The 15091-nt window shown below is 44.1% G+C and overlaps 1 protein-coding gene across 5 annotated transcripts in view; it reads left to right on the top strand.

The window, feature by feature from the left end:
• ATP6V0A1 (ATPase H+ transporting V0 subunit a1) overlaps positions 1–15091 on the top strand; it is a 50893-nt gene that overhangs the window by 28899 nt on the left and 6903 nt on the right. For 4 of the 5 annotated variants that reach the window (XM_011381208.2, XM_011381205.2, XM_011381206.2 and 1 more), the window contains exons 15-20: positions 2012–2130; positions 2666–2882; positions 3264–3371; positions 8284–8391; positions 13848–13965; positions 14398–14569. In XM_011381208.2, coding sequence (XP_011379510.1) covers positions 2012–2130; positions 2666–2882; positions 3264–3371; positions 8284–8391; positions 13848–13965; positions 14398–14569 — 842 coding nt within the window. Of the gene's footprint in view, positions 1–2011; positions 2131–2665; positions 2883–3263; positions 3372–4201; positions 4277–8283; positions 8392–13847; positions 13966–14397; positions 14570–15091 lie in introns of all 5 variants that reach the window. The other variant, XM_023523913.1, reaches the window with a different exon arrangement.

Below are 15091 nucleotides of genomic sequence, written 5' to 3'. Positions count from 1 at the left end.
GCTTCTTTCCTATATGTCTGACACTGAAAGTTTAAATTGTGACCCTAAAGTAAGAGAATTAAAGTAAATAGTTATTTGGGTTTTTTGTTGATATATTTTTGGAAAAAACTTGGTTCATCTGTCTAGTGTACTTTCGAGCCATAAAAGACCCAAGTGCTTTGAAGCCAAATAATTTTTCCTTCACTGCTTATTTCAGAGATAGTTAATAATATTGACTCTGGGGAGACTGATTTTCAAGACTCCTTCTGAGTTTAATTTGTTTTATTTAACTTAGTTTGGTTTTTATTTTTCACAGAAGTTTTAACAAAGCAGAAATAGCTTTTTCTCCCATGGGTTTAGATTTCCATTTTTATATTTACATACTTACAAGAATTTATCCCAGAATTTAATTTTTTTTTCACATACTTAGGCAGATAAAGTGTGATCAAATCTTTTGTATTATGTGCTTTAACAAGGGGGTGAGGGGAATTTAAGAATAAACATTAAACAGTAAGGATTACAAAATTCCAGAGGAAAAACAGATCATTATGGACTAGAAAGATTAAGGTTTCTTGTAAAAAATAGGAATTAATCTCACCTTTAAAAAATATTTCAGATTGTTACAGATGAGAAGTGTGGGCAAAAGCATAGAGATGGGGAGATACCAAGTTAATTATTTTATTGTTATAGAAGCTAATGTTACTGAAATGCTTACTATGGGCCAGGCATTATACCAAGCCCTGTTTACCAAGCATATCTGATTTATCCTCAAACAATTCTAACAGGGAGGTAATGCTATCCTTATTCTACAGATAGAGACACTGAAGCTTGGAGAGGTTTAATAACACTTTACATATGCATTTAACAAATGTTTATTGAATCCCTATTGTCTGCAAGGCATAGTGCCTTCTGGGGGAAACAGAATTTTAAGTCATAGATCCTGCCCTCAAGTAGTTCGGAGTCTAATAATAACATTACCTAATGTTTCTATAATATTCTGTAGTTAACAAGTTTTTTTTGCAGACATTTCATTTGATGCTTGTAGGGTAGATGTCTTTGTCGTGCCTGTGGGCTACCCAGGTACAGACTTTGGAGTTGTAGAGGTGATTTTCAGGCGAGTCTGGGGCTGGAAGAGAGAACCGGTCATAAGTTTTCAGGTTAGAGGTCACTGAGGATGAGCTCTTAGTGGAGAGGTCAGTTCAGGAAATGGCTGAAGATCAGGCTTATCAGGCTACAGAGTTTGCACTTTAGAGATGACAGTGGGAGTTTGGGGGAGGTTTTGGCTCAGGGAAATGACTGCATCAGAGTCACAACTTAGAAAATGTAATCTGATGGCCAAGTGTAGGCAGAACTGTCAGAAAATATATTACAAGCATTCAGGCCTCAGGGGACAAAGCTTAAGGCAATTAATATTTAAAAGTAGATGGAATGCTAGTGCCTCAGGGATGTGATCAGCAAAACAGATTGTGGGAACATCTACAAGATAACTAACCTCATTTCTTCAACAAACATTTTGTAAGGAATAAAAAAAGAGGGCTGGAGGGAAAACCTATAGATTAGAGACTTTTGAGCTGTATCAACAATTGCAGTGTAGAAACTTTATCTGGACCCTACTTGGAATAAATGAAATTTAAAAAAATTTTTTTTAGACACAGTTAAGGAAATTTGAATATTGACTATATATTTCATGATATTAAAGAATTACTGTTAATGCTTTGGGGTGTGCTAACAGTATTGTGGTCATGTTTTAAAAATGAATCATTACCTTTTAGAGATCTGTACTGAAATATTTACAGGTAAAATGATATTATATCTGAATTTGCTTCAAAATAATATGGAGGTGGGGAGCAGGTTGGGGGTGTGATGAAACAAGATTGACTGTGAGTTGGTAAGATGAGTGTAAGTAACAGTTGAAGTTGGGTGATAGGTACTTGGGAGTATGTTTACTAAAAAAAAAACTTTTTTAAAATAGGTGAATATTTTTCATCTGAGAGCTCTGTATAACACCTCTTTGGTTTTTGGGTCGTGACAGATTTGGAACATTGCTACCAATAAACTGAGCTTCCTCAACTCCTTTAAGATGAAGATGTCTGTTATCCTTGGTATCATCCACATGATGTTTGGTGTCAGCCTGAGCCTTTTCAACCATACGTGAGTTGCTTTGTTTCTGTCATCTGAATGCGAGTAGTTTAGATAATGCTTTTGCCTAAAGAAATCACAACATCTTTGGGGAAGAATTAGTAACTCAGAACCCCGTTCTGCATTAAAGTGCTTTTATAAAAATTGCACGTTCTTAAATGAGGCTTACTTAATATTAGTCTGTTAACAATTTACGATTGTAGTAAAAATCTTTGAGAAAACCTTATGTAATTTTCATCAAAACAAGTTATTTTTTCCCTTGCTGTGTAACTCATATAAAATTATGAACTGTGGTCTCATAATGTACTAGATTTCCCAGTCTCTCTCCTGGGAGAATGATGGTAATGCTACTGCAGCTGTCCAGGGTCCAAAAGTTTGGAAGTCACAGTAGTATTGCTTGTCTCTGTCGCCTCCAGTGCTTCTGGCTTTTGCTTCTTCAAGTGATGAAAAGATGAGGGACCATTAGGAGAAAATCTAGTGAGGATTATGCTTGGTATAGGAATGACCCTGAGTCTGTTCACCTTTCACATTTTTTCTCTCTTTTTAGTTATTTCAGGAAGCCCCTGAATATCTACTTTGGATTTATTCCCGAAATAATCTTCATGACCTCTTTGTTTGGCTACTTGGTTATCCTTATTTTTTACAAGTGGACGGCCTATGACGCTCATACATCTAAGAAAGCACCAAGCCTTCTGATCCATTTCATAAACATGTTCCTCTTTTCCTACCCCGAGTCTGGTAATTCAATGCTGTATTCTGGACAGGTGCGTCAGCCCAGAAGTGGACTGTCTTAGGTGGTTGCCCTAGATCAGGAAGTTAGATGTTTTTGTGACCCTAAAAAAGCCTTAAAAAGTCCCTTTCTGTAGTATTTGGTTTTCAGTCCACATATCCAGATCTAAATTCAACCCATCCTCTTTACTTGGGAGGGTCTACTGTAATCTCTGTATCTAGAAAGTGTTAGATAATAACTCACATCCTATGGGACAATTCCTGGGCTTTGCCACAACATCTGCTAATTATTTTGAGAAACTGGATAGCGTTATTCACAGATCGGTAAGAAAGTACTGTTTTAGGGGAAATTTGTGCTGAAATTCGAAAGTGCATGTTTGATCAATGTGATGTCTCTTGTCCTTCTTACTTTGCAGAAAGGAATTCAGTGTTTCCTGGTAGTGGTCGCGCTGCTGTGTGTACCGTGGATGCTGCTGTTTAAACCACTGGTGCTGCGCCATCAGTATTTGAGGAGGAAGCATTTGGTGGGTGTATTTCTGTTGTTGAAAGTTAAGAGATTCTCTTTTTTTTAAAAAAAAAAAAGATCAAGGCAATTCCTCATTGGAGCTAATGAATTTTGCATAAGTCTGTATACTCTTAAAATGCATTTGTGTCATATCTCAGCATGAGTGCTGAAATTAAAATAACAAACAAACATGTTTTTGCTGCTTGGACATTTGGATTCAGCTTTGAGTAGCTCGGGTACAGAGAATCAGTCATAAGTTTTTACCTTTCCTGGTCACGATTTGCTCATGTTGTGCTCAGCAAAATCCAGGTCTGGGCCTGTCTAGATGCAGCAGCGTCAGCCAAAGCGAGGCTGCAAGAGCTACAGCTGGGTGCAGCCACTCATGTGGTTTGCCTGGGCAACCACAGGGCTGCCGTCGAGACGTTTTCTTTTAAAATGAGACAATGATACTTTGACCAACCAAAACATCCGGGAAAAAGAGTTGGTTTGAAGAACTTTGATTTTTTTTTTTTCTTTTTAAAAAGCAGCATAAATACTTGTGTTTACTTAATGTATATGTGCATATGAATCCTATACACACACACACACTTAAGTTGCCAAATGTTCATTTCTGGCTATGCGATAATTCTTACATATGATGCTGCCTGGTAAAACCCAAAAGACCTTTTTGCATGACTCTCATACGACTGTTAGAGTATTGCTCCTGTTGGAGAGCAGCTGAGTTACGAGACCCTCCTTCTCCTTTTCTGACCATCTTCATCCTTCCATGTACCCTCCATTCGTCTCCCCTTTCACTCCCTCCCTCTTTCGTTTCCGTCTCCCTTCCTCTTTTCTTCCATTCACTATCAGGAAGGGCAACCTGTGGAGGTCCCAGTCAGCCCAACCCCGAGCCAACAGGGACTAGAGGCAGCAGCGGCTGCAACAGTGAGTGAATTAAAACCAACAAACCATCACGTTTTGTTTCAAGAGGTGGCAAACAGTGCAGCAGAATTCTTTTTAACTATATTGAGAGCATGGGACATGTGTGCTCTTGGGAAGTATGTCCTTGTTACTCATCAAGAAGATGACAGAAAAGATTTCCACCTCTTATGAGTAGATTCTGATATCATCTTTGCCATTGGTCTACTAAATTTCTATTCAAATATGTAAGTACAGTCATGTTTATGGAAGCAAAGTGGCTGTTGTACCTTCTCCGAGTCCCATCATCTTAATCCAAGATGGCAGCTCTTGGACTCATCCACTTTCATGTCTGTATTTTGTGACCATGTATTCGATGATTTTTCAGCATGGAGTATGAACATCTCTGTGATTCTTGAATTGATTTCCCAACGCTTTAAAGTTCTGTTTCAGAATGACATTTGGACATTTGGCCCATTTTAGCTGTGACTTACTCTCTTTCCAGTGGAAGCTTATACATGTCAACTTTTTTGTGAGAGACTCAGAAGTTCTCAGGTCCTCAGCTATTCCACTGAGACCTCCATTCTGCCATGTGTCTCGTGTATACTGTACTTCTGGTGTAATAAAGTCATCTTCTGTTTTTATCTTTCCTTCTTCCAATACTAACTCATGATTCAGTATTAGCACTTTGAATGTTAAGCATTTCAATATTGGTCCTTAAAAACATCTCTTAACCAAAAATCTTACAATGCTCTAATATCAAATCAGTCCAGTCTATTCTAGGTAATGAATCTATAAGATTTCTAAGTCTCACCATTAGTGATTACTCATGTACTATTGTGTTCTAAGTAGCATCATACTCCTTTAAAAGAGAACAGAATGTTTAAATGGATAACCTTTTCCTTCATTAGATGTTTCTGATCATTTTAAACTTATAAAACTACTATAATCATCCTTCTAGAATGAGTCTAAAAGGGCTGATATTTTGAATTAAGATATTTTAATGTTGCTGCTTAAAATTATTTTAAATAGAGACTTACTTCCTCCTTTCCTATGAGAAAAAAAATTTTTTAATCCCTTAAAGCACATACTTTCAATTTATTGACATTCTTTCAATGTGCTCTTTTTTCTGCTAGTCTTAGTATACTTAAGATGTGCTTCCAATGTGTCAGTCTTGATGCTTTTAAATCTGGCATCCTCTTTTCAGAAGCTATCCAAGTTAAAAGTCCCTGATCTGGAAACCTGCACATTCATAGGATCTTCTTAGCCCGCTGGTTTTTTAGTTAAACATCTGGAGAGCAGCCCGAAAGCATCAGGATGATAATTCTATAACAAGGGCCCTGGATTCTTGACCCCAAGGGCTGAGGATATGAACACTGATCTGTTTTCATTCTGTTCTATGCCCTCTTGATTGTCTGTAAGCCGCGTATCACAGTTTAATTTTTCTTTTCTTTTTTTCTGCCGATGTGTGTCTGTCTCATCCCCTTTCCCGTAACTCATTCCCTATGTTCTGAAGGGACAGTTTTTAGTGTCTAGCTGGGAGGTTTAACCTCTCTGCCCCTCACTTTATTCTCTGGTTGGAGAAAACTTCAGAAATGGCCTTCTGCTTTAGGAGCCTTGAAGTCCGAAGCCTGCCTCATCTACCCTGTGAGCCATCCCAGAATACGCCAGAGTCCTCCCCTGTCACCCATGCCCTTTGTTGCCGTCTCAGTCCACCTTTTGAGGGTTGTCAGGTGTAACATTTGCATGATCTGGAGGCACCCAGGGCTGCTTCAGTGGTTTTCAAATCTGACTTCACTTCAAGTATTTCTCGAGGTATTAAAACAGATAAATGAAAGAAGAAATAAAGATGACCCATGATTCCATGACCCAGACAATCCCCTACTGACATTAAAAAATAAAATTAAAGCAGTAGGGAGAATTTGAGATCTTGATCCCTAGCACGTTTTATCAGTTTGGCTCAAATAAACTCTTATAAAAATTCAAAAAAATGCAGATAATATTGAAAGCGAAATTCTCCCTGTCCCCAGCACCCTTCTCCTCCTCAAGGGTATTGCTAACAGAATTTTGCCTCTAAATTATGTTCCACGTATGTCAGCATGTATATCATCTACTGACATAAGTATATATGTGGATGTACATATATATTTGAAACACATTAGGAATTGTGTTTAAACTGTAGCACTCTTCTGCCCCTTGATTAGGTTTTTAAAATTTTAGTATATCTTGGAGATTGTTTTATAGTGATATTCTTTTTTTATAGTTGCCTAGCTTTCCATAGACCAGCCAACCCCCAGGCCACCTGTCCGTGGCCTGTTAAGAACCAGGCCACACAGCAGGAGGTGAGCCATGGGTGAGCGAGCAAAGCTTCATCTGTATTTGCAGCCGCTCCCCAGCAGTAGCATCACCGCCTCAGCTCCACCTCAGGTCATCAGGCATTAGATTCTCATAGGAGCACCAGTCCCTGGTGCCAAAAAGGTTGGGGGCCGCTGCCACAGACTATCTGTTGGACGTGCTGCATTTATGTAATCACTCTCTTGCTGATGGATGTGTTAGTGGTTCTCGGTTCTTTGCTATTACAAATAACAGTGCAAGAACCATCCTTGTCCACGTACCTTTCACAAGCAAATTCCTAGCAGTGGCTGGGATTGCTGAATCTCAAAGGGTGCATATTGCATATGCATTTTTTGTGCGTGTGCCTGCATTTTCAATTTTAATAGACAGTCGATTGATTATACAGTTTTGTACCGGGGGAATATATTTTTTTAATACAGATTTCCTAGACTCCACCCCAGACCTACTAAATTTATACTTTCTGGGGGTAGTATTCAAGAATCTCTGTTTAATGAAACGCAGCTTTCAAGGTGATTCTGATGCAACTGGTTCTCTGACCACCACATGAGAACCGTTGCCAGAAGGAGAGAGAGGATTTGCCCAGACACTGAGGTCTGGTGGTCAGTTAAGCTGTGGCAACAGGGTAAGGTATGAGTGGGACCGCAGGGCGGTAGACCGATCCTGCTTGCACTGTGCTGCTTGCCCACAAGGCCATTTTGCAGGAGAGCAGTCTTCCAGCTCTTATCCTGTTCGGCTCTCTGGAAAGAAACCGTATGAAGTAGCTCTAGGAGCTATTTCTTTAGTTCCTTTCACTCTGTGGCAGGTTAGCACTAATTAATATAAGTCAGACTTAATCCCAGTTCTGCCTGGTTTTTGTACCCAAAGGGTCCTTTTGCCTCAGTAAACACAAGCTTTTCCATATCAGGTTGACTTAGAAATTCTGGTTCTGGAGACGCTGCTGGAAACTATGCCTGGGAAGTGAGGAGAAGCAAATACTCCATCAGCACCTACCCACATGCCTGTGAAAGTGTTGTTTTAACACTGCAGAATCTTCCATTGAAGGAAAGGAGCCTTGTTTTCTTTTCTTTTCTTTTTTTTAAACTCAGTATTTTCTAACCACAAGCTAATGTACATTAAGTATTTTTTCCTTCCCTGACCTAGGAAGTCCTTTGTTCCTGAGCAGAGACCCAGCACATTACTTGGAGAGATTGCTGGAACTCTTGGGCTCCTGTTGAAAGCTTATCAGACCAGGTTACAATCACCATGTCATTTGGCTCCCCTCCCTCTTAGAAAGTCTAATCTTTAGTTCCAGAAAAACTTAGGCCATTGAAGGCTTTGCAGATAGAGCTACACTTGTTTCGAGAGTCTGTTAGTGTTAAGCTTTCTATTTAGGCAGGATTCTCAGTTAACATGGACCGAGGCAAGGTTGGTTGATGTCTCTTGGTGCAGCAGGCAGAACTGCATATTTCCTCTGATCAGGATGAGGCGGTAATTGTAGTTGGGCTGGGGCTGGGGTAATGGTAACTGGGGTGGAAACAGCGGTTTATTTTTATTTAGTCATTCGATCAGTGGGTTCTGTTTTTGTTGTTAGGATACATGCTTTTCTGAGGTTTGTATGTACTAACCATCGCCCTTCCCCATCTCACAGAATGTCACACTAAAGCCCAGGCAAATTCTACTCTTTCTGTTCATCTGTGTAGGGAACTCTCAACTTTGGTGGGATCAGGGTGGGCAACGGACCGACAGAGGAGGATGCTGAGATTATTCAGCATGACCAGCTCTCCACCCATTCAGAAGATGCAGAAGAGGTAAGATCCAGTGGAGTGGGCTTCCTCTCCTTCTACTTCAGGTCGGCCCTAGTCTTGTGTACCTAAGTGGCCTCACTCCAGTCTTCTCCTTGAAAAATGAAAATACTAATACTAATGATCAGCCCGCCTTCTGGACCTCTTAGGGCACCACAGCTTTTTCCAGTGGGCCCCTGCTCTAAACTCCAGGTGTTGCTTGCAGAGCCCGCAGCAGCTGTATCCTACTGTCTGGCTTCTTAAACTCTGAATTGCATGCAAGTCTCAATTACTAACTGCTTCCTGGGCAGCAAGGCAAAGTAGGCCCCAGCTTCCCAGCTCTTATTACTGGAAATACAGCCCACTTGTGACAGCGCCCTCATCCCTTGTCCCTTTCAAGGATGGTTCCAGTTGGAACTGTGATCACTGATACTTTTGAAGTCCTATCCAACCGATGTGCTCTTGTTGCAGAGATTTTATTTGAGCCTTTTAAAAATGTCATTTGCCTACTTTTTACAGGGAGAGTGAAAAGTAGTAAGGCCAAGCTACATTTTTCCTACACCGCCACCTCCAAGCTCAATTTTTTTTTTTAAAACCCAGTCTCCTTGCCTGACCACTTATACCACAAAGCCTCTGAAGTGAACTTTTGAATCTCATCCATTCATTATATTCTTTTTTAAAGCATATAGAATAGAGGTTGAGGACCCAGGTGACTGGGCTTTTCAGTCTGACTGACCACTTCCACTATGCGAATAACTTTTTAAACAATTGAAAGGGTTGGGGTGCCTTTTAAAAACAGGTCTCTTAATGCTGTCAGTCCTGCTGATTTTGCTTTCCGTATGTGCTATGCCTCCAACGTGTTAGACCGTTTAACATGAACAGTCCTCCCCAAGAAGTGATCAGTAGCCTTGTGTTCGTGACTTGTGACCTTGTGTGTGGCGTGGCTTCCCACTAAGTGTAACTTTGTGTTTTCAAGCCTACCGAGGATGAAGTGGTAAGAAACAAGCTGCTTTGCCTTCATGTTTATCTGGGGCTTCTCTTCCCGTCCTTGTGATCACTCTGCTGACCCTGCCGCATCTGGGGGCCACACATGACACTCGTGTATCCTGCATCTCACTGGCCATTTCTAACCAGTTCGTGAACCCATGTTCTGAAAAAGCTCATCTCCATTAACTGCATCTCATGTCGGTCACCTCTGTCTTTGTTTCACTGACTTCGCTGATCTAATACCTCTGAGAATGGCTTTGAAAGGAGCTACAAGTAATGTCTGCGTTGGCATTCTTGAAGTGACTCCCCTTGGGAGTTAAATCCCCCTGGCCTCTGCCTTCCTCTCCTTGACGTTATGTATGGTCGCTCTGCCACTGGGAGTAGCTGTTTCTCCCCTGCTCCTCTGAGTGCTTATGAGTACAGCTCCCCCTTCCTCCCTGTCTGAGATGTAGCCACCCTCTTCCCGCTGCCCTCATCAGCTTGATGATGCTTGGAGTGAGAACCGCGAGGCTCGCTTGGGCTCAGCTCTACCTCCGTGTGACCCAGGTGGGAGGTAGACAGCTTTCAAAAGAAGGCTTTGCCTCTTGGATGCATCCCAGAAAAAAAAATCCATCTGCGTGAAAGGATTTTATATTATACCAGCCACACACAGAGAAAAAACAGGGAATAGAAAGTTAACTAAATGTTCAGGCATATCTGGAGTAGGCCTTCTAGCTCAGCAATAATTCATTTAGCAATGTACAGATTTAGACTTGGGTTTTTGAAAGGCCTTGCTGCACTGTTTGCATCTTCCCCCAAAACTTCTCTCTAAAATACCTATACCCATGAACCCTTCCCTTTCCTGGCTCTCCTGGTCCTCTCTAAGGGGGCAGAGGAATGGGAATGGGAAAATCTTTGCTCTTCTGTGTAAAAACAGACAGTGCTCAGTCTTCTGAAGGCTGGAGAGGCTCCTGCGCTGGCATCCAGGAGCTTCTGAGTTCCTCTGGACCCTTCATCTGTGCGGTCACTGCCTGGAAGGGCCGGGTGGGGGTGTGTTCCATGTCAGTGAGGAGCTCAGCCCTCTCCCAGTAACACCACCTCCAACAATACGCTCTGTCTAAATGTCTTCCTACTTGGGCTCCCAATGCCCTGGTCATTGTCAGAACAGTCCCTATTAGTAGCCCTATCCCAGGGGAGTTGGACATCCAAACAAGATGGACTGTAATTCAGCCACCCCAGTCTCTGGATCCCCAGCTCCCTCCAGGGTTCGGCTTCCCGTAGCTTCCTAAGGAGTCATAACACCTTAACAGGCACAGATGCAGTCTAGTTTTCTACAGCCAAATTTAGATAACTATCACAGTTATCTAAAGATTTCAAACAAAGCAGATTTTTTTTTAGTTTCAGCCTATCTCGAGAACTTCCCCATTTGGTTTGGCTGTGAAAACCTGTTTGCTCCATGCAGGTCATTGTTTCAGCCCACTGGAAACAGCAGTTCCTCTCCCTGGGGGGCACTCGGTCTGGTTGCAAACCAGGGCCAGGCCAGTTGATTGTCAGAAATATTTGAAGGCTGTAACCATTCAGCAGGGGTCAGTGGCACCTCTTCCTACCATGCCATCTCACCAGATGCATTCATCCCACCCATCCATTCATTTACCCTGCATGTGCCAAGCACTTTGTTTAGTGCTGCAGAAACTGCAAGAAGAAAAACATAGTCCTTGCCTTCAAGGAACTCCCAAGCAAACCGAGAAGACAATCTGGGTGACAGATGCTTTGATCAAAGTGTGCCCAGGATGCTGTGGGAACACAGAAATAGGGTACCTGACCAACACTGGGTGGGGGTGGGGAAGAGGAGACCGGGAAAGGATCCCCTAAGGAAATTATTGCTAAGCTTAGTCTGGCCAAGCAGGAGTCTTTGTGGAGGGAGGAAGGGAAGCAGAACCATGAGTACATATAGTTATCATAAAGACAGAAAGGCTTGCGAGCCCATCATGCTTTGGGGATAAGCAAGTATTCAGCTTGGCTAAAGCTCAGAGTCAAGAGTCTGGTGAAAGATGAGACTAGAGGTTGGCAGAAAAGAGCCGTAGAGTGTTTGGACAACAAGAGGCTGTCAGGGGGTGGTAGAAGTAACAGCACATGTGCATTTTTGGAATACCCTACTGGGGACAGAGGATATATCGGATTGGAGACAGGACACAGTCTGGAGGCATGGAGACCAGCTAGTCTGTTGTGAGTCAGGAAAGAAGGGAGGCCTGAAGTGAAGTAAGACATTTGCAGGGGGAGCTGGAAAGGAAGGGAACAATATGAGACTGAAGAAGTAAAAGCTACTGGTCCCAGTGCCTTCATGAATGTAGGCGTGAAGAGAGTGAGTGAAGATTCAATATCGACTACCAGGCTTGGGGCACTAGTAGTGACAGTGTGTTAGACATGGGACATGGAGTAGAAGAAGTAGGTCATGGGGTCAGAGGACAGCAACTACTTAGTTTGAGTGGCTTTGAGCTCGAAGCACTGTGGTATCCCAGGAGGAGACATAGCACAGCTAGTTGGAAATGGGCAATGTAGAAATGGAGGTGTCACTCCTAGGGGTGGCCATTGAAGCCCTGAGTGGCGTTGCTACAGAAAGATGTCAGGGCTGAGGCTGGAACTCTGACATTTAAGGAAGAATCAAGATGGAGACCGAGAAGGAACATCCAGAGAGGTAGGAGGAAAACTGAGGGGCGGTGAGTATCTTAAGAGGGAGGAGGAAAAGGTGACAGTGACCAGAGGCTTAGTCAGGACACAGAGTGTTAGACATCACGACGAGAAGGTAAGGGCCGGTTTGTGGAGCAGAGCACGTGGAAGCCAGGGAGAAGCAAGTGAGGGTCGGACGGGCAGTGAGGAAGCAGATAGAGAATGGAGATGGAGTCCGCAGGGATTCGGGGTCAGCCATAGGTGACTCGTCAGTGGATCTGAGTGACAGACTCCCTTAATTCTCATCCCATTATCTTCCTCCATTATACGGATAAGAAAACTTGCCCAATGTTACAAAGCAGGAAGTTGGGAACAAAGGACAGGAGAAAGCGTAATGCCTGGAAGGGAAGCTGCCTCCCTCCCCTCCATCCTTTTTATTAATGGGAGAAACTGGAGGTGAAATAATGCCGAAGGGGCTGCTTCTGAGGGAGCCCAGCAGTCACAGCTTTGGTAGAGCTCTTGGGAGTAAAGACCTGGTCCTGGAAGCCAGGGACCTCTTTTTCCTCTGAGCGTGGACTTTGAGGCAACAGTCAGCAGCAGTGGTGGGAAAGAGCTCCTAACAGCGTTGTTGGGGTTGAGGTAACTAGGATTACCCTAGTTTTCAGGGTAGGTAGGAGGCTCGAGGAGCCAGTTCCAGAAGAAAAGCCCGGCAATACTCGGTGTAGTCAGAGGTGAGGGAAAACGGTGCGTTGGAGCTGGCCCCTCTCCCCACCCGGCACACCCAGGAGGCCAGGGCTGTTCATGCTTTTCCAGCTCAGTCCCTTCTTACATCCTGCCCTTATGGGATTTCCCAAGGCAATTCTCATGTCCTTTGGGTGTGGAATCATGTGAGTCTTGAAAGAAACTGTGGTGAAAAATAGACTCTGACCTGGGGGCAGGGCAGGCTGGGAAGGCCCATTGGGCAGCTGCCCTCTGCTTCTGGGGTTCCGGTCTGAGCTGTGGGGAGGAGCCCCAGAAGGGAACCACCTCCTGTTCTATAGTGGCTGTCAGTTGCTCCAGTGGGAGAGTGAGAGGCCATGGAATGCACCTGGTGCTTCTAGAACATCTGTGTGCTTGTTCCAGCCCTACCTTTTTATTCTGGAAATAATTTTTGATGTGGAAAGGAAAACTGGGAGAAAGGAAGTGTGAGGAAAACAGAAACAAAAACCAATAAATGTTCTGTCTGGTCTTAATCAACTGTCCAAATAGGAATTGGTAAAACTTGCCAAAATTGCCCTGTGTCATCCGTTCAGAAGTCACAAAAGGAAAAGGAAGTTAGTTGTCTTGCTCCCAGCAGTTTGTAGAAACTAAATTCAGTGACTGTAGAAGTTTAGGCTCCTCTGGGCAGTTTCCAGCCTGTGTCCTGAAGCACAGCCCAGGGAGAAGCCCTTCCGGGCCTCCTGGCTTATTTACAGAGGGATGCTCCCTGTCAGCACCAGAAGGTGGGACCAGCCAGGGCAAAGTCAGCAGCAGGTCCTTGGAGTCCCCGGTCCAGAGGTCCAGACAGTCGTCTTCTCTGAGCCCTCTTAACTCCCTCACTGGAGCTCACAGCCCAGCAGGGAGGAAAACAATGTGCCGAGAAGACTCTCATGAAGATGTAGCTCATTAAAATGTAGTGTATGGAGAGGAATGGGGCTGTCCCAGTTGGGGGCTAAGCCAGGCAGGATTTCCGGGGACGGCATAGCTGAAATCGCCACGAGAGTGCTCCTGGGCTCCTGGCCCGTGGAGCCCAAAGCGCCATGTGGCCACAGCCCAGACCTTCACACATGCCCCTCCCTGCCTTATATCATCTCTCTGTTTCCTCCCACCAGTTCGACTTTGGAGACACCATGGTCTACCAGGCCATCCATACTATCGAGTACTGCCTGGGCTGCATCTCCAACACCGCCTCCTACCTGCGGCTCTGGGCCCTCAGCCTCGCTCATGCTCGTGAGTGTATTTCTCTCAGATCAAAAACTGGTTTTCTACGTTGTCGCAAATAGCTGAGTAATACAATAGTAATACAGTGGTCCATTGTATATATGGATTTCGTTAACCAATGCCACCATAAAAAAAAAAAAAACAAAAACAAAAAACTATGGTTTCCCCTTCTTGGGGCATTCTCTCAGGTGGGGGGCTTAAAGAGAGAGGAAATTACATTAAGGCTCTGGGCTTATCCAGATTCTAAGTCCAGGGAGACTGATGTCCAGGTGGGAGCATCAGCACTTCTGTCAGGGTAGCTAGTGACGCACAGTGTCCCACTAAGGTCGTGGGAAGCCAGGCTGCGAGGAGCGCTCCGGGTGAGGGGCGGCAGAGCGGAGTGCAGGACCCACAGTGCCTCTCGCCAAACTGAACCAGATGTCGTGTCTCCCCGGTCCCCAGAGCTGTCTGAGGTACTTTGGACCATGGTGATCCACATCGGCCTGAGCGTGAAGAGCTTGGCAGGAAGTCTGGCGCTGTTCTTCATCTTCGCTGCCTTTGCCACCCTCACTGTGGCCATCCTCCTGATCATGGAGGGCCTCTCGGCCTTCCTCCACGCGCTGCGGTTACACTGGTGAGGGGAGGGGCAGCGGGGGCGGGGGGTGGGGACATGTCCTTAGCTGCACTAAGGGCAGCTTTGCTCCAGAACAGAATCCAACCCAAGGACCTATATTAGTAGGAGCTTCAGGAAATGCCTGCAGCTCACTTTTCATAGCCTCCAGGGAGATTCTCCGGGGTGTTGTCAGAGTCCCTCTCCCTGCCTTTAGCATTCTTCAGGTTTAAAAGACCTGCTGCAGTTTTATTTATTTATTTCCTTTGGTTGGTTGGTTGTTTTTTTTATCTCCCTCTGGCATAGAACTTTCTCTTGTCTTCAGAGCGATGAAAGCAGTTCTGGAATAGATTCTAAGTCCAGAAAACGGCTAGAGCACACTGTCCCCAGTGTTGTCCCTCTTGTTCTGGTATTGTGCCAGTGTAGGACCCCTGGCAGCTCCATGGGGGTGGAGGACATGGCGTGTAGCTCAGTACACTAAAGCAGTTTCAGAAGAGTGGGTTTGGGGTGCTTTTTTTTTGTTTGGTTGGTTGGTTTTTGGTTTTC

The sequence above is a fragment of the Pteropus vampyrus genome, unplaced genomic scaffold (genome assembly GCF_000151845.1).
Source record: "Pteropus vampyrus isolate Shadow unplaced genomic scaffold, Pvam_2.0 Scaffold432, whole genome shotgun sequence".
In the NCBI taxonomy this organism is placed as follows: Eukaryota; Metazoa; Chordata; class Mammalia; order Chiroptera; family Pteropodidae; genus Pteropus; species Pteropus vampyrus.
Note: the sequence above shows the minus strand (reverse complement) of the source record. Positions and strands in the feature narration are given on the sequence as shown.